The sequence below is a fragment of the Morchella sextelata genome (assembly GCF_020137385.1).
Source record: "Morchella sextelata strain SCLS chromosome Unknown scls_9, whole genome shotgun sequence".
In the NCBI taxonomy this organism is placed as follows: domain Eukaryota; kingdom Fungi; phylum Ascomycota; class Pezizomycetes; order Pezizales; family Morchellaceae; genus Morchella; species Morchella sextelata.
The window spans coordinates 604,028-623,211 of record NW_025408624.1 but is presented as its reverse complement, the minus strand read 5'-3'; the positions used below and the strand labels follow the sequence as shown (position 1 = coordinate 623,211).

The window sequence follows — 19,184 nt, the reverse complement described above, 5'->3', positions numbered from 1 at the left end:
AGGCCCTAACGGAGTTGTAAAAAAAAGGCAGTCGAACGCATACGAAAATCGAAACGGAGTTATGTCGTTGCCATACTTTATAAATCCACAAAACTCCGTTTCGACAGGACAGCCAAACGGGCCTAAATTACATGTACATACTATTTTACTAGAATACATGCATGTACGGACTAAATGTAATTAGGTACATTTACATTGTGGGGAATCGTACCCCGCCATCGAACCCCACTGAAGGAATTTTGGCCGTGCAATCTGCACGACTTACAGATAGAGAAAGGCACACTTGACTCGTATGCGCAGGGACATGTGTCAAAAACGCAGGAACTCGAAGATGTTTGGGCGTGGCTGGAATAAAAGCTTGGCCTACATAAGCGGGTGGCTGGGTGGCTGGGAGACATGGTTGCTGCTTGAAGTTGATTGGTGTGATTCTTGCCCGTTGCCGTAGCAGCCGTATATTTACAAGTTGTCGCAGTATCACCTCGCAGAGAGATGTGAGGACAAGCTAAATATACATATACACACATACATTTTGGGCGATTATGTATGTATGTTGTTTTGCGGCGTCACTCACTTGGTCCAGCCTCCCCTTTTCACTGGATCTAGTCACACTACGTTTGTCCCTTTCTCTCGCACAATACTCATCCACTGATCTTGCTCACCTCGTTTTCACGTTCCCCCTCACCCCTCCTCATTACTTACAGTGACCATTAATCGATACCCCTCCACTTCATTCCTGGCAGGATTCCGAACCGTTTCTCGCGGGAAAGTGAGACCCGTTATAATTTCTGCGACATTGCTTAGGCACGCCTGGATAGTTTACGTAGCCAATCTAACAACGCGCTTGTCTGCCTACGAGAAGTTCACATCACGGCTGTTTGTCAAAGGGAACGATGGTTGAAAGAAGAATTCGATTCGTTTTCGGGTTTGAGAGTACGTTATCACCATTTGTTTTCTGTCAAGGATTCTGTTATAAGAATTTCTTGTAACTCAGTTATGTAGCCATGATTTTGCGTACAATTCACTAACTTGGATCGTGATTAGGGCTTGTGCCTTTCCTCGCTTACCATCATGTACTAATGGTACTTATCCTCGTCGCGATTATACTCCTCTGTAAGAATAGCCGCCGACAATAGTTGCTAATATATCAATTTGCTGACATTCACTTGGTTTTTAGCTCTTTTATTAGCGGGATGCTCATCTTCAAGTCCACTCATACCTTCTATATTTTTAATAAATCTATGGTATGACCGGTCGTCGCCTCAGTACGACCCTGCGCAAGTCGACCCAGGCGCATCAAGAGCTATTGGAAACATTGTTGGAAATGCACAGTTAGAGGCAAGAGTTGGGTAATTGGAATTGTACCTCTCGAGATTACCTGAGCGAGGGGAGAACTAATGTGGGATTATACCAGATACTTTGGAATTTGTATAAATCCTGACGGATCTTCCTGGTTGTGTAGCGCCAACGCCTCTTCCCTTGCCGCGCAAGTAAGCGTCGACCAGGACCCACTGAACCTGATATGGGTCGCCCAGACATTCAAAGAGAGCATTGTTTTCCCGTACCTATTGATTATCGCTATTATTCTCGCCGCAGTTACGCTGCTTCTCCTTGCGACCTTCCCGGGATACGAAGAAGAGTATGACGGAGGTCCTGAGATGAGACGACTCCCAAGTCGGGCCGTGTCCCAAATTGCACTAGCAGTAATATTTGTCGCAGCTATCTTTGTGCTAGTTTCGGTATTATGGCAACACACTGCGAGTGTGGCCGCGGCGACTATTGCCGAAACCATGGGCAATGGATCTGTTGCAACAGGCGTTGGCGTAACGGCTATGGTCCTGGGCTGGTTCGGCTTTGCACTACTGATTATTGTGACCATAGGATTATTAGTAATGTAAGTCTGATGATCACACTGCATTTCTTATAGATTCGGCTAACACTCTACAGGATATTATCAATGCATCTTGTCGAGAAACTCACAGATGAAGGGATCTAACTTTGATCTTTCCAGCGAAGGTTTTTTGAGTAGCCAAATGTGGGCGAGTTGCACTACTCAGACAGCGCGATACCTCTCTATTAAGAGAAAAACGAAGGAACGAGTTTTACGATTTGATCTTAGAGCACGAATATGTCCACTTGATGATACCCTTTATTTGCTTCCTTTCCTTTTCCTATTTCTCTCATTCCTACCAGTCTAGTTTGGGGCAACCTATTTTTTCACTTGTATGGTTTTCGGATGACAAAGGGTTCCACTTACTTGCCTTGGTCAACTTTTACATAGTTCATTTAACGATATCGGTTTTGGTTTCGGAGGAATGGGGGAATTGGGAAGGGTTTACACATTGGCTGGAAAGCGAGAGGTGCGCTTTTACGGTGGGGATAGGTATATTTCGAATAAGGGCCCGATTCTCTATTCACGATGGCTAGATGTAGGTATTTATGGAGAGAGATATCGTTGGCGTATGTATATAGGTGAATGCAGTAATCCAAATAAGGCCACTCGCCTTAGGGTGATTTAAGTGGTGCCAATCTACCAATCACAGTATCAGATGTACACGGGGCTTCAATGTGTACAGGAGCACTGTATCAGGGTGATAAAAAGTCGGAAGTCCCCCACCAGATCAATAATTGAAAGGGTTCTCGCAATAGAGATTAACTAGTCCTAGACAATCGGTTCCCTGGCGCTGATGATAATATCTTCATGCTGAATTAAACAAAAAAAATACAAAAAAAACAATATCTTCATGCCTTATCACTCGATTGGAGCCAAGTCAATAGAGAGTATGTGGAATTTTCATTGCTAGACGGTATAGGGAGAGAAGGATACTGTATGGGGAGGTGGCCTGTAACCAAGGGGGTGACACGGCGTCAAGGAAGAAAAGATGGACTTTTTATAGATTTAAATTATAACGAAGGCTATCTAACTGTCTGATATGTAACGGAGCCATTTCAACTGTCTGGTGTATGAGTACACACAGGGCCCGATTACATGCTGAGAGTTATTGTTAGAAGCCAGTTGCGCGGTGATATGCAAGTACCGGCAGTGTGGTTAGCTACCAGCTGTTAGAGTAACTACATTCCGGGCGCTAGGAAGGGGATCTATTCATGGGAGCAATGACTGACGAGTCTATGCCTCGCCAGTGACTAGAAGACCGGCCAGAGTGAAGCTCTGATTGTCCGGTGATCCTCTGTATCCTCTGAGCATTGTATGACCGCCGAAGAGGCAGGGACTATGCTAGGGAAGTCTACAATAAGCGAAAGCTCTACAGCAATGATTAAGCTTACACCTGAGCGGTCGCTCATTCATGCAGGTCCTCGGTTGTGTGGCAACCAAGGCTGCAGGTGTTACAAAGGCTTTGACTAAGGGTGGTTGCCTTGGGTATCGGAAACACCTGCTGACGCTTAGAGAAAAGCGGGGTAGCGGTGGTATTGTTTCCGGTACTGAGGAAAGGCCCACCGGAACTTAGTAAGGAGTTAGGAGCAGAGAATAGAGGCCTTTGGAGTATAAGTACTCAGGTTCATTCTCGCCCTTCAGTCCTGTTCTCTTCAGTCTTCATCAGAAAGAAAAACCAAGTTCTTATCGGTAGCAGAGCCCTTAAAGATTATTGAGTTCTAGCGATAGTATCTTTGAATAATCTGCAACCTGATTGTCTATCTTGCACGGCCGTCTCTATTCTATTCGATTCTATTTCTCTTAGAAAGGACCCCCGTTACATGATATATGAGTACATACAGGGGCACGTTATATGCTGAGAAGTATTATAGAAGATCAACAGCTTATGGAATGCTAGTATCTGCAGTAGTGGTTCACTACCAGCTACAAGACCTCTACTTTCTAAGTTGTTAAGGAAAGAGGAACTATCATGGGAGTAATAACTGACGAGTCTGGAACTTGCCCATGATAGTGTAACGGAGCTATTTCAACTGTCTGATGTATGAGTACACAGAAGGCCCGGTTACATGCTGAGAGTTATCGTTAGAAGCCAGTTGCAAATTGACATGCAAGTACCGGCAGTGTGGTTAGCTACCAGCTGTTAGAGTAACTACATTCTGAGCGCTAGGAAGAGGATCTATTCATGGAAGCAATGATTGACGAGTTTATGCCTAGCCAATGACTGAAGACCGGCCAGAGTGAAGCTCTGAATGCCTGGTGATCTTTTGTACATCAGCAAGCACAAATATTACCCAGAGCGCAGCCCCTACATCCTGACGCACATTTTGCGCCCCGAGCGCCAATGTGAGAGATGCGTACCAGACCACAAGAGTACACTACGCAGAGCTCAGAGCTCGGCTAACAACTACGAAGGTAGAAGTCTCCAAGGTCTCTTCAGTCAACGTTGAGTAGGAATCTTCTTAGTCCGATACGGGCCCCGCGAGTTACATTATCAACAAAGATTCACTTATCCCATGAACCGTAGCAACGGAGTTGAGGACCCAATCGGGTGATGATATCAACGGCCCTATTCTCCCTCGCACTTTGTCAACCAGCACCACAAGAAAGTTATGTCATTATACTGTATGTATGATGGAGTAGGTAGCAATGATAATAATAATAATAAGAGTTCGAAATTAGAGGGGTTCTTGAGTGTATAAATTGAACAGTTGGGAAGGGTGATTTTCCATACAAAATAATTGAACAGCAGCGATATCATTCAATTTGCCCACCATGGCCTCTAGAGCTCTAAGCCCCCGTAATCTTAATCTTTCCTACTCGCTAGAGACACCTGAGAAAGACCCAGAAGTACCCGCCTTCAAAGGGAAAAGATATAAGCCTACAAAGATACCCAAAATCCCGGTCACCAGATCTCGCTCACCACCCCCATTGGAGAATACACTCCCTAAATCAACCCCCTTCTCACCTATTAGACACTCAAAACCTCCTAGAGTGGCACAGAATCTTCTGCCACGCCGGTTGCAACAGTCAAAAGTTATTGAGCCCAGTACAATTGTCAATCTTTTCCTCACCGAGACTTTGATGTCAGAAATTGCATTCAATACCAATTGCTATGCTACAACGAAGGATGCTGGACTAGAGGGACGTGGGTGGAGGCCAGTGTTTTTAGAAGAAATGAAGACATGGTTCGGAATCATTATTTACATGGGAGTTTGCCGTATGCCAGCCGTGGAAGACTACTGGAAAAATAGTGGTCTTTATCCGTTGCATCATATTAGAGATTACATGTCTCTTACGCGCTTCGAACAAATCCGGAGATATTTCCACGTTGCACATCCCGAGGCACCAAAGGAAACTACGTCAGGACGACGTCTTTGGCACTCAAAAGTTGACCCCCTCTTGAATCAATTACGGGCTGCATCACGGAAGTACCGACGCCCACCAATAAAGGTGTCAATTGACGAAGCTATGATACAATGCACTGGTCATTCTAAAGACACGTACAAAATGCCTAGTAAGCCGATTGATCAAGGTTATAAGTTCCATTGCTATGCAGCTGCCGGTTATGTTTATGATTTTTTCCCGACATCGAACCATTCTGGCCCTGACCCAATACCGTCCTCTGGGTTTCCCGAGGTGGATGAGATAAGCGCTACTAGCCGATTAGTTTTTCACCTCATGCAACGCAATTGTGATGAGTACGGCCTGGATCAATCTTTTGATGTTTTTATGGATAATTTCTATACAAATTTACCCCTCTTTTCCGCACTCAGAATACGCCTTGGAGTTGGAGCATGTGGAACGGCCCGCTCCAACTCTAAAGACTTCCCTACCGAACTATCAATACCTAAAAATTCGAAACTACCATATCACTGGAGGACATCACTTGTTGTCAATGGCGTTGCTGTCATGCTTTGGATGGATTCAGCGCCTGTACTAGTCATGACTACTATGCATCCTACTACTGGCCGCTCCTCTGAAATATTCACAGATCGAAAAAAACCCGGTCCGAAAAGCACCAATGCGGCAGGTGTAAAAACCTCGAATTTCTGGCCGGCAGAGGGGCAGTGGAAAGCAAATCTTCCAATTCCATTATGCATATATGATTATAATTTCAATATGAATGGTGTTGATATTGCAGACCAACTCCGGTCCTATTATACTACACATATGATATCAAGAAGAACTTGGTATCCAATTTTCTTCTGGGTATTGGATACAATACTTATTAATTCCTATATCATATACGGAGATCATGCAAGTGCGGAAAAGGACTTATCTCATAAGGAATTTAGGATGCGGGTTGGTTGGGATTTGATATTGAAAGGCGCTGTGCAGAAGAGAAAGGAACCGCCAACAACCCAAAAGCAAAACCAGAAAAAGACTCGGCGCATAAGCGAACACTCTACTGATGCACCCCGTCCCTTTCAGCATGGTGAACACCTTCCTGTTCATGTTGATGAGCGGAGAGACTGCGTTCAGTGCAGGTGGTCCAGTAGACTAGAAAAGGACTCAAAGAAAAGGGTTGTTGGTAGAACTAGATATAAATGCTTAACATGTGATGAGCCTCTTTGTCTTAGTAGTGATCGCAATTGTTTTATTACCTTTCATTCCTCTGTAACTATGTAATTCGTTGAATAAAACTCTATATAATTCGAACCCGTGGTTGTGATACGCGCGCGGGCACCCGTTGTAAAGGACCCGATTGGGACCTCAACGAGCTACGGTTTATGGGATAACGTGGGTCTATGGACGAGAGACTATAGTGCCAAAGAATACAACCGAGGCAAGAACGTAGTAGAAGATATTCGTAACTATAGACTATGAGGTGGTTCAATCCTGATCCAAGATCCAAGACGAGCCCTATGACGTAGCGTAGAACAAAAGTAGTATTCGTGGAATAAATACAGAAGAAGAAGAAGAAGAAACTTATATTGCATTGAAGTACAAGACTTATCGCACGCCGAACCAACCGCCTAAAACAAAACCAAACCGAACAAAAACAAAAGGAGAAGAAAAGGAAAAAACAACAAACACGAACAAACAAGAACAAAACAAACACAAACAAGGACAAGGAATTTCAAAGACGACACGCGACCAGAGAAATCCAACGACAAGGAAAAATAACATATCACAGCGGACTCGGGCGCTGGATCCATCGAAAAGCAAAATTTTAAAAAAACAAACAAAAATAAAAGGTAAAAGGAAACTACCCCTCCTAATCCCGTCCCTAATCATTTTCTTCCATCCCCTCTTCCAGGTCCGCCTCCGCCTCCACCGACTCGTACCATTTCGAGAGTTGAGATTTCTTTGCAAATTGTAGGATAAGGTCCGTTTTCAGGTTTGTAAACATCCAGTTTTCACAGGTCATCGCTCCGGGGATTTTCTCTATCAGGGGGGCGCGAATTCGAGCCCACGCTGGGCATTCCATAAGTGTATGTTTCGCTGAGTTTTCCATACCACACTGGCATGGTTCGGGGTCTGTATGTGCTGCATATTTATCGATTCGGGTGGTTTGACATCGGATTCGAAATACCTTTTTCGCTTCTGTAAGGGTGAGTTTCGCAATCTTGGGAGGGGGGCGGAATTCCCCCCGATGGCGGTAGTTAGGTATTGATTGTGTATTCCAGTCTTCTAGCAGATGGTCGCGTAACAGTTTGTTTTGGTTCCACTTGTCTCTCATATTTCCGGGGGTTTGGTACGGGAGTAAGAGGGAGGCGATTCGGTGCAGGCCTCTCCCTTTGATATTTGCTTCTCTGTATGGGAGGAGCTCGATCAGAGATTCATTGTTGGGGTGGGTTGCGTCGGTGCAGAGTATTCTGGTTCCGTACTTTCTTGAACGATATGTCAGGAGGTGTTCTAGGGGGGGTAGGCCTGCTTCTCGGAGGAGTTTAGCTCTCTTGGTCCATCGTGGTAGGCCTGTGATGACCCGGGCAGCTTCATTGTATAGTGGCTCGAGGGATCTTATGATGTGGTCTGCGCCAGTCCACCAAGCCTCGGATCCGTAGAGCAGGCTTGGAAGGAAGCCTTGTGTTATTAGGTGATGGACTGTCTTAACTGTTATGCCTGGCAGGCGGGCAGTGTTTCGGATTTGGTGGAGGGCTTTCAGGCCTTTTGCGATCGCTGCTTCAATATGGGGCCGGAAGGAGAGGGTCGGATCTATCCAGACTCCAACGTATTTCAGCCTCTCTTTGGGGTATATAGCGGTGTTGTTGATTTTGACTGGAAGTCGTGGTTGTTGTATGGATGACGTAGTGGGGCGGAAGAAGATCAGGTCAGATTTATCCGGGTCGTATTTAATTTGGAGTGGGTCGGCTTTTATTAGTCTTTCTCTCATTCGTTCCTCCATTCTTTTGATTATGAAGCCTGGTGTTTTGGATATTTGCACCAGCGCATCGTCGTCGATGTATGTAGTGTCCATCTCTTTCGGGCTGCTTGTTGGGTCCAGGATTACTCCGGCATAGATCATAAATAGTACCGGGGACATGGGGCTACCTTGCGGGACTCCCGATTCATAGGGCTGTGGTTCCTCTAGTTCATGGTTAAATTGGAACTGTAGTTTTCTGCCGGTGTTGAATTCCTTGCACCATTCTGTTAGGTAGGTGGGGAATTTTTGCTGGTGCATGATTTCTGCGAGGAGTAGGTGGTCTACACAGTTGAATGCTCCCTGGATATCGTTGGTTAGGATCGCTGGTCTGTCCCGCCGGGCGACTCCGGTGCTGTTCTTCAATAGTAGGTTTTGTTGTACTGGTGTTAGGGTTCTTAAGAGGGCGTCGATTGCTGAGATGGTTGGTCTTCCTCCAAATTGATTCGCTGAGAGTGTGCCTAGAATTTCTCCAGCGGTGCAGAGTCTTTGAGCCACTATTTTTTCCAGGATTTTGCTGAAGCATTGTAGAAGGGAGATGGGCCGGTAGGCTTTTGCTTCGTGATAGTTTGCCTTTCCGGGTTTCGGAATTGGGATGCATTTTGCTATTTTCCATTCCGCTGGATGTACCCCGTGCCGAAGCATGGCGGAGAACATGTCTTGGATTAGAGTTGTATTTGCTTTAACTATCGCTTTGATGAAGGTATAAGGGATGCCATCTGGGCCGGTCGCCGAGTGTGCTGGGCAGGAGTCGATTGCTTTCTTAAGTTCTTCGGGAGTGACTATGTCGAAAGTGTTGCTTAGGTCAAAAGAGGGGGGTCTGATGTTTAGGGGGGGATGGTCAGGGGACGTCCATTTTGAGGGGAAGAGTTGGGCTCTTAGAGCTTGACACTTCCCCGCAAACGTTTCTTCACCTTGTATGGTCGGTATGATTGTGTCCCTTCTCCTTCCTACGTTTAGGATTCTCCAGACCTCACTACCTTTTGCTTCATTCATCTTCTTTTCCCGCTGGTCTGCTCTTGCTTTCCGGATCATGACTGTCCATTCTCTGCATGCTTTCCGGTGTTCCTCCACATGGTTGGGTTTCTTTGTGTTTCTCGCCTTCCTTTCTGCCGAGTTTACTTTTGCCTTCATCTGTTTCAGTTCATCTGACCACCAGGAGTTGGCTCTTACCCCTTCCTTTGAGAGTGGCGTTACTATGTTGATTGTTGCCTTGACCAGTTCTAGGAAGAATTCGACAGTCTGTTCCGTATGTTCCTTAGTTTCCCATGCTTCTGCAGGGAGGGAGAGATTTGACATGTGGTTATCCAACAGCTTCCAGTCTGTTTGTCGCCACATTCGTCTTGGTACAAAGGGTGGTTTTTCCAAATGTAGGTGGACAGAGGTTCTCCCGTGGTCTGAGCCCACTCCGTAGGGTTCAGTGCTCCATCGTAGGTTGTGGTCAAGTATTGGGCCTTTTACAAACGTAAGGTCGATGATTGTGGGCCTCTTCCCTCTGTCTCTAGGGAAGTGTGTATAGACTCCTGGTTCATTCAGGAGGGTCAGTTTCTGTCGGGTTATCCATTGTTTTAGCCGTGCACCGTTGGCGCGGTCTGCTCGAATGTTGTTTCTATATTCATGTGAGGTCACTCCGTACCACATTTGATGGTGGCAGTTGAAGTCTCCCATTACTAGGCAATTGTCGAGGGTTTGGATTGTTTTTGCTATTTGGGCGAAGGGGCCACTTCGGCCTGGGGAGTATATGTTTAGGATTTGGGTTTTCGTGTTCTGGATTTCTACCGTAATCGATACTATGAAATTATCATTTGTGTAGTGGTGTTTTGGTTTGAGGTTGGTGTGTTTGCGGACGTATGTTGCGCATTTTGTATTGGTATTGCTGGCTGTAAACAGATAAAAGAGATTTGATTCTGGTGGATATCCCTCTGTTGAGGTCCATGGTTCTTGTAGTAATAAAAAATATATGCTAGAGTCTGTTTCCGCTTCCTCCACCGCCGCCTTGGTGGTTAGTTCGCTCCGTGCACAGTTGAGTTGGTGTGCGAGCGCGGTGGTTCGGGGCCTAGGCATTATTCGTCATGTATTGGTCGTCTTCGGGAACGGGTGTGGCTCCGACCGGGGCGGTAGCTGGTACTTGGACTATTGGAAGTAGCTCTTGGGCGGGTGCGGCTGGTGGGTCTTGGGCGGGAGGGGCGTTTTCCTTTCCTTTGTTGAGGAATCGGCATTTGACCCTTTCGGGGCATGCTGGGTCGGAGGCCTTATGGATTCCTTTGCAGTTTAGACATCTGATTGGGGTGTGGGTGCACTTATATCCTCCCTGGCATTCATTGCATGGGTGGAAGCTGGTAAAGTGATCTCCGGCGCAATGGCCGCATTTTCCATTATTCTTACATTTCTCCTGGCGGTGGCCGAACTCAAGGCACTTCGCACACTGGGTATCTGGGAAGGTTGGGAGGAAAGCCTCGATATGACAGCTTCGGTTAAAAAGGGATAGGAATTTGACTCCTAGTGTTTCCGTTGTGATTTGTCCTGGGAGCGCGATGACCATTGATGAGTGGGTTTTTCCCATTCGAGTCTCCGCTCTGGAGATCCAGCGGGGAACCTGTGCAAGTTGGAAGTTCTCTCCATAGTTGCTTCTGATTTCGGATGCCACCAATTGTCCTGCCTCGATGCCCTCCCCGATCGTTGTGGGGATTCCATGGAGCAGGAACTTTGACCATTTGGAGTTTGCCCGGATGTTAGCGACCGGTACTTGTAGGGTGAGGAGAGCCTCCTCAATTTCTTTGGCGTATTCCATTGCCTTCGTTGCTGGGGTAACGAATTTTGTTTCCAGGATAAAGTTGTCCTTGGCTGTTCTTCTTGCTGAAATCAAGTGGCAGGATTCGTCCTGAATTCTTGCGTTGACCAGGATCCTGATCTCGGAGGGGTTGACATCGGATGGGGCAGTGGTTTCAACAATGATTTCTCTGTTGATTTTGGTGTACTCTGGTTTAAAGAGGGGGTCCGCTTTTGGTTTTGCAGGCTTCTTTCTTTCGACAACCTGGAATTTTCCTTGAGCAGGACCGGCTGCCGAGGCCACGGTGGCCCAGGTGCCTGCTTTCCATCTACGGGGGGGGGCTTGTTGGGGGGGTGCGGGTGGGGGGGCCTGAGGAGCTGCCTGTGGCGCTGCTTGGGGAACTGTTTGTGGGACCGCTGGAGGGGGCATTCTCTGTCTCTGCGGTTGTTGTGGTTTTTGCTGTTGTTGCTGTTGTTGTTGTTGCTGCTGTTGGGGCTTGTTTAGGAGGGAATGAACCGCCGAGTGCATGTTGGTGATCATCATTGTCTGTGCCTCGATTTGATGCTTCAGTGATTCCACTGTTCTCCGGAGTGTGATCGATTGCTCTTCGAGGATCTCAATCCTGTCGGAGGTTGGGCAGATCCGACTGGTTGTATGTCTAATAGCCCAGGTGATGTAATTCAGGTCCGTCTGGGTGTGAATAGTATGGGGGACGGTGCTCGGATACAGGTAGTCAATTCTCGGTTGGTAGGGGTCGTTGTAGTCGGATTCTGTTGCAAAGGTCGAGGAATATTCCTGTTCCTGAGCTCCGGATGGGGTTGGGTCGGGATCCTGAGTGTTCTTGTTCTGAGGGGGGGCTGTCCCTTGTGGGGAGACTGGGTGAAAAAGGACTGAAGTGAAGCTTGTTGCGACATAACTGAATGTCCGGTTCTTCTAGCGGCGTATAACGATGTTTCGGATAAGTTTCTTTTCCTTCCTTTCGGGAGGTCAAGACTGGAGAATTCTTCGCTAGTAGCCAGTTTTCGTAGGAGTTTCTTTTCGTTTAGAACAACAAACACGACCGTACGGTCAGGGACGAAGTGGCTAAGCCTAGTATGATATACCAGGGTAAACCAAGAGGAGTAAAATAAAGTGTTTTTGAAGCGAGGTTTATTGTCAGGAAGTTTTGCGAGCCTTAGCGAGCCGGTAGAATACAGAAGAAGAAGAAGAAGAAACCTATATTGCTTTGAAGTACAAGACTTATCGCACGCCGACCCGACCGCCTAAAACACGAACCGAACAAAAGAAAGAAAAAAAAAAATAACAAACACAAACGCAATCAAACAAAAACAAAACAAAGCAAACACAAACAAACACAAACGATAACAGGGAAATTCCAGAACAACACTCAACCAGAAAACCCAACGACAAGGAGAAATAACATATCTCAGCGGACTCGAGCGCTGGATCCATCAAAACAGAAAAATAAAACCGAAATTTTAAAGGTAAAAGGAAACTGCCCTTCCTAATCCCGTCCCTAATCATTTTCTTCCATCCCCTCTTCCAGGTCCGCCTCCGCCTCCGCCGACTCGTACCATTTCGAGAGTTGAGAATCTTTTGCAAATTGTAGGATGAGATCCGTTCTCAAGTTTGTGAACATCCAGTTTTCCCAGGTCATCGCTCCGGGGATCTTCTCTATCAGAGGGGCGCGGATTCGAGCCCACGCTGGACAATCCATAAGTGTATGTTTCGCTGAGTTTTCCATACCACACTGGCATGGTTCGGGGTCTGTATATACTGCGTGTTTGTCGATTCGGGTGGTTTGGCACCGGATTCGAAAAACTTTTTTTGCTTCCGTAAGGGTAAGTTTCGCAATCTTGACAGGAGGCCGGAATTCCCCCCAGTGGTGATAATTCGGTATTGGCTGTGTATTCCATTCTTCCAATAGGTGGTCGCGTAGTAGTTTATTTTGATTCCACTTGTCTCTCGCATTTCCGGGGGTTTGATATGGAAGTAGGAGAGAGGCGATTCGGTGAAGGCCTGTTCCTTTGATGTTTGCTTCTCTGTATGGGAGGAGCTCGATCAGGGATTCATTGTTGGGATGGGTTGCATCAGTGCAGAGTATTCTAGTTCCGTACTTTCTTGAGCGGTAAGTCAGGAGGTGTTCAAGGGGGGGTAGTCCTGCTTCTCGGAGGAGTTTAGCTCTCTTGGTCCATCGAGGTAGGCCTGTGATGACCCGGGCAGCTTCATTGTATAGTGGTTCGAGGGATCTAATAATGTGGTCTGCACCAGTCCACCAAGCCTCGGATCCGTAGAGCAGACTTGGGAGGAAGCCTTGCGTTATTAGGTGATGAACTGTCTTGACTGTTATACCTGGCAGGCGGGCAGTGTTTCGGATTTGGTGGAGGGCTTTCTGGCCTTTTGCGATCGCTGCTTCGATATGGGGCCGGAAGGAGAGGGTCGGATCTATCCAGACTCCTACGTATTTCAGCCTCTCCTTGGGGTATATATTGATGTTGTTAACTTTGACTGGAAGTCGTGGTTGTTGTGTGGATGATGTGGTGGGCCGGAAGAAGATCAGATCGGATTTATCCGGGTCGTATTTGATTTGGAGTGGCTCAGCTTTGATCAGTCTTTCTCCCATTCGTTCCTCCATTCTCTTGATTGTGAAGCCTGGCGTTTTGGATATCTGCACCAGCGCATCGTCATCGATATAAGTTGTGTCCATCTCTTTTGGGCTGCTAGTTGGGTCCAGGATTACTCCGGCATAGATCATGAATAGTACCGGGGACATAGGGCTACCTTGCGGCACTCCAGAGTCAAAGGGCTGTGGTTCCTCTAGCTCGTGGTTAAATTGGAACTGTAGTTTTCTGCCGGTGTTGAATTCTTTGCACCATTCTGTCAGATAGGTGGGGAATTTTTGTTGGTGCATGATTTCCGCGAGGAGTAGGTGATCGACACAATTAAATGCTCCTTGGATGTCGTTGGTTAGGATCGCTGGTCTGTCCCGCCGGGCGATTCCGGTACTGTTTTTCAGTAGTAGGTTTTGTTGTATTGGTGTTAAGGTTTTCAGGAGGGCGTCGATTGCCGAGATCGTTGGTCTTCCTCCAAATTGATTCGCTGAGAGTGTGCCTAGAATTTCTCCAGCGGTGCAGAGTCTTTGGGCCACTATCTTCTCCAGGATTTTGCTGAAACATTGTAGAAGGGAAATGGGCCGATAGGCTTTTGCTTCATGATAGTTTGCTTTACCGGGTTTCGGGATCGGGATACACTTAGCTATTTTCCATTCCGCTGGGTGTACACCGTGCCGGAGCATGGCGGAGAACATGTCTTGAATTAGAGTTGTGTTTGCTCTGACTATTGCTTTGATAAAGGTATAGGGGATGCCATCCGGGCCGGTCGCTGAGTGCGCTGGATAGGAGTCGATTGCTTTGTTAAGTTCTTCGGGGGTGATTATGTCGAAGGTGTTGCTAAGGTCAAAAGAAGGGGGTCTAATGTTTAGGGGGGGGTGGTCGGGAGACGTCCGTTTCGAGGGGAAAAGTTGGGCTCTTAGAGCTTGGCACTTCCCCGCAAACGTTTCTTCACCTTGTATAGTTGGTATGATTGTGTCTCTTCTCCTTCCTACGTTTAGGACTCTCCAGACTTCACTACCTTTCGCTTCGTTCATCGTCTTTTCCCGCTGGTCCGCTTTTGCTTTCCGGATCATGACTGTCCATTCCCTGCAAGCCTTTCGGTGTTCCTCCACGTGATTGGGTTTCCTTGTGTTCCTCGCCTTCCTTTCTGCTGCGTTTACCCTTGCCTTCATTTGTTTCATTTCATCCGACCACCAGGAGTTGGCTCTTACCCCCTCCTTCGAAAGCGGTGTTACTATGCTGACTGTTGCCCTGACCAGTTCTAGGAAGAAGTCGACAGTTTGTTCCGTATGTTCCTTGGTTTCCCATGCCTCTGCAGGGAGGGAAATGTTTGACATGTGGTTTTCCAATAGCTTCCAGTCCGTTTGTCGCCACATTCGTCTTGGTACAAAAGGTGGTTTTTCCAAGTGTAAGTGAACGGAGGTTCTCCCGTGGTCTGAGCCCGCTCCGTAGGGTTCAGTGCTCCATCGTAGGTTGTGGTCAAGTGTTGGGCCTTTTACAAATGTAAGGTCGATGGTGGTGGGTCTTTTCCCTCTGTCTCTGGGGAAATGCGTAAAGACGCCTGGTTCGTTTAGGAGGGTCAGTTTCTGTCGAGTTATCCAACGTTTCAGCCGTGCACCATTGACGCGGTCTGCTCGAATGTTGTTTCTGTATCCATGTGAATTTACTCCGTACCACATTTGATGGTGGCAGTTGAAGTCTCCCATTACTAGGCAATTATCAAGGGTTTGGGTTGTACTTGCAACTTGGGCGAATGGGCCACTTCGGCTTGGGGAGTATATATTTAGGATTTGTGTTTTCTTGTTCTGGATTTCTACCGTGATCGAAACTATAAAATTATCGTATGTATAGTGGTGTTTTGGTTTAAGGTTGGCATGTTTGCGGACATATGTTGCACATTTTGTATTGGTGTTGCTGGCCGTAAAAATATAAAAGAGATTTGATTCTGGTGGGTATCCCTCTACTGAGGTCCATGGTTCTTGTAATAATAGGAAATAAATACTAGAGTCTGTTTCCGCTTCTTCTACCGCCGCCTTGGTAATAAGTTCGCTCCGTGCACAATTGAGTTGATGTGCGAGCTCGGTGGTTCGGGACCTAGGCATTATTTGTCATGTGTTGGTCATCTTCGGGAATGGGTGTGGCTCCGACCGGAGCGGTGGCTGGTACTTGAACTATTGGCAGCAACTCTTGGACGGGTGCGGCCGGTGGATCTTGAGCGGGTGGTGCGTTTTCCTTCCCTTTGTTGAGGAATCGGCGTTTTGCCCTTTCGGGGCATGCTGGGTCAGAGGCCTTATGAGCTCCTTTGCAGTTCAGACATCTGATTGGGGTGTGGGTGCATCTATATCCTCCCTGGCATTCATTGCATGGGTGGAAACTAGTGAGGTGGTCTCCGGCGCAGTGGCCGCATTTCCCATTGTTCTTACATTTCTCCTGACGGTGGCCGTATTCGAGGCACTTCGCACACTGGGTATCCGGAAAGGTTGGAAGGAAGGCCTCAATATGGCAGCTTCGGTTAAAGAGGGATAGGAATTTAACTCCTAGTGTTTCCATTGTAATTTGTCCTGGGAGCGCGATGACCATTGATGAGTGGGTTTTCTCCATTCGAGTCTCTGCTCTGGAGATCCAGCGGGGAACCTGGGCAAGTTGGAAGTTCTCTCCATAGTTGTTTCTGATTTCTGATGCTACCAATTGTCCCGCCTCGATGCCCTCCCCTACCGTTGTGGGGATTCCATGGAGGAGGAACTTTGACCATTTGGAGTTTGCACGGATGACGGCGACTGGTACCTGTAGGGTGAGGAGGGCCTCCTCAATTTCCTTGGCATATTCCATTGCCTTCGTTGCAGGGGTGACGAATTTTGTTTCCAAGATGAAGTTGTCCTTGGGTGTTCTTCTTGCTGAGATAAAATGGCAGGACTCGTCTTGGATTCTTGCATTGACCAGGGTCCTGATCTCGGAGGGGTTGACGTCGGATGGGGCGGTGGTTTCAACAATGATCTCCCTGTTGATTTTTGTGTACTCTGGTTTGAAGAGGGGGTCCGCTTTTGGCTTTGCGGGCTTCTTTCTTTTCTCGACAACCTGGAAATTTCCTTGGGCAGGACCGGGTGCCGAGGCCACGGCGGCCCAGGTGCCTGCCTTCCATCCGCGAGGTGGGGCTTGTTGGGGGGGTGCGGGTGGGGGGGCCTGAGGAGCTGCCTGTGGCGCTGCTTGGTGAACTGTTTGTGGGACCGCTGGAGGGGGCATTCTCTGTCCTTGCGGTTGTTGTGGTTTTCGCTGTTGCTGCTGATGTTGCTGTTGTTGCGGTTGCTGCGGTTGCTGCGGTTGTGATTGTTTATTGAGGAGCGCGTGGATCGCCGAATGCATATTGGTGATCATGTTTGTCTGCGCCTCGATTTGATGTTTCAGTGTATCCACTGTTCTCCGGAGTGTAGTTGTCTGCTCTTCGAGGATTTCAATCCTGTCGGAGGGCGGGCAGATCCGGCTTGTGGCATGTCTGATGGCCCAGGTGATATAGTTCAGGTCCGTCTGGGTGTGAGTGTCCTGGGGGACAATGCTCGGGTAGAGGTAGTCCACTCTCGGTTGGTAGGGGTCATTGTAGTCGGATTCTGTTGCAAAGGTCGAGGAGAATTCCTGTTCCTGAGCTCCGGATGGGGTTGGGTCGGGACCCTGGGTGTTCCTGTTCTGCGAGGGGGCTGTCCCTTGCTGGGAAGACTGAGTGAAAAAGGACTGGAGCGAAGCTTGCTGCGACATAACTGAGAGTCCAGTTCTTCTGGCGGCGTAAAGTGATGTTTCGGATAGGTTTCTTTTCCTTCCTTTCGGGAGGTCAAGGCTGGAGAATTCTTCGCTAGAAGCCAGTTTTCGTAGGTTTCTTTCGCTTGGAACAACAAAACAAAACGCGACCGTACAATCGGGGACGAAGTGGCTCAGCCTGGTATGGTATACCAGGGTAAACCGAGAGGAGTAGAATAAAGTGTTTTTGAAGCGAGGTTTATTGTCAGGAAGTTTTGCGAGCCTTAGCGAGCAAGGAGAATACAGAAGAAGAAGAAATTTATATTGCTTTGAAGTACAAGACTTATCGCACACCGACCCAACCGCCTAAAACACAAACCGAACCGAACGAAAGAAAACAACAAATACAAACGCAAACGCAAACAAACAAAAACAAGAACAAGAACAAATCAAGCACAAACGAACACAAACAATAACAAGGAAAATCTAGATCAACACTTCAACCAGAAAACCCAACGGCAAGGAGAAATAACATATCTCAGCGGACTCGAGCGCTGGATCCATCAAGTCAAAGAATAAAACAATTTTTTTTTAAAGAGTAAAAGGAAACTCCCCTTCCTAATCCCGTTCCCGGTCATTTTCTCCCATCCCCTCTTCCAGGTCCGCCTCCACCTCCGCCGACTCGTACCATTTCGAGAGTTGAGATTGTTTCGCAAATTGTAGGATGAGGTCCGTTCTCAGGTTTATAAACATCCAGTTTTCCCAGGTCATCGCTCCGGGGATCTTCTCTATCAGAGGTGCGCGGATTCGAGCCCATGCTGGGCATTCCATGAGTATATGTTTCGCTGAGTTTTCCATCCCACACTGGCATGGTTCGGGGTCTGTGTATACTGCGTGTTTGTCGACTCGGGTGGTTTGGCACCGGATCCGAAATACTTTCTTTGCTTCCGTAAGGGTGAGTTTCGCTATCTTAGGAGGGGGGCGGAAATCCCCCCGATGGTGGTAGTTCGGTATTGACTGTGTGTTCCATTCTTCCAACAGGTGGTCACGTAGTAGTTTGTTTTGGTTCCACTTATCTCTCGCATTTCCGGGGGTCTGGTATGGGAGTAGTAAGGAGGCGATTCGGTGTAAGCCTGTTCCTTTGATATTTGCTTCTCTGTATGGGAGGAGCTCGATCAGAGGTTCGTTGTTGGGGTGGGTTGCGTCGGTGCAGAGTATTCTGGTTCCGTACTTTCTTGAACGATATGTCAGGAGATGTTCCAAGGGGGGTAAGCCTGCTTCTCGGAGGAGTTTAGTTCTTTTGGTCCATCGTGGTAGGCCGGTGATGACCCGGGCCGCTTCATTGTATAGTGGTTCAAGGGATCTTATGATGTGGTCTGCGCCAGTCCACCAAGCCTCGGATCCGTAGAGTAGACTTGGGAGGAAGCCTTGTGTTATAATGTGATGGATTGTTTTAACCGTTATTCCTGGCAGGCGGGCGGTGTATCGAATCTGATGGAGGGCTTTAAGGCCTTTTGCGATCGCTGCTTCAATGTGGGGCCGGAAGGAGAGGGTCGGATCTATCCAGACTCCTACATATTTCAGCCTCTCCTTGGGGTGTATGTTGGTATTGTTAATTTTGACCGAAAGTCGTGGTTGTTGTGTGGATGATGTAGTGGGCCGGAAGAAGATCAGGTCGGATTTATCCGGGTCGTACTTGATTTGGAGTGGCTCAGCTTTTATTAGTCTCTCTCTCATTCGTTCCTCCATTCTCTTGATTGTGAAGCCTGGTGTTTTGGATATTTGCACCAGTGCGTCGTCGTCGATATATGTGGTGTCCAT

The 19,184-nt window shown here is 47.6% G+C and overlaps 3 protein-coding genes across 3 annotated transcripts; 2 read left to right on the top strand and 1 right to left on the bottom strand.

Moving 5' to 3' along the window:
- Window positions 1-1,076: 1,076 nt before the first annotated feature.
- Window positions 1,077-1,993, top strand: H6S33_012842 (uncharacterized protein; the record flags this gene model as incomplete). The annotated part of the gene is made up of 4 exons (XM_044844186.1): window positions 1,077-1,110; window positions 1,175-1,346; window positions 1,460-1,891; window positions 1,945-1,993. The coding sequence occupies 4 exons, from the start codon at window positions 1,077-1,079 to the stop codon at window positions 1,991-1,993; spliced, it is 687 nt and encodes a 228-aa protein (XP_044694551.1).
- A 2,670-nt stretch (window positions 1,994-4,663) lies between these two features.
- H6S33_012841 (uncharacterized protein) lies at window positions 4,664-5,927 on the top strand (the record flags this gene model as incomplete). Its single annotated transcript, XM_044844185.1, has 2 exons — window positions 4,664-5,824; window positions 5,883-5,927. The coding sequence occupies 2 exons, from the start codon at window positions 4,664-4,666 to the stop codon at window positions 5,925-5,927; spliced, it is 1,206 nt and encodes a 401-aa protein (XP_044694550.1).
- Window positions 5,928-17,981: 12,054 nt separating this feature from the next.
- H6S33_012840 (uncharacterized protein) lies at window positions 17,982-19,184 on the bottom strand (the record flags this gene model as incomplete). The annotated part of the gene is made up of 1 exon (XM_044844184.1): window positions 17,982-19,184. One exon carries the CDS (start codon window positions 19,182-19,184, stop codon window positions 17,982-17,984), a length of 1,203 nt encoding a protein of 400 aa, XP_044694549.1.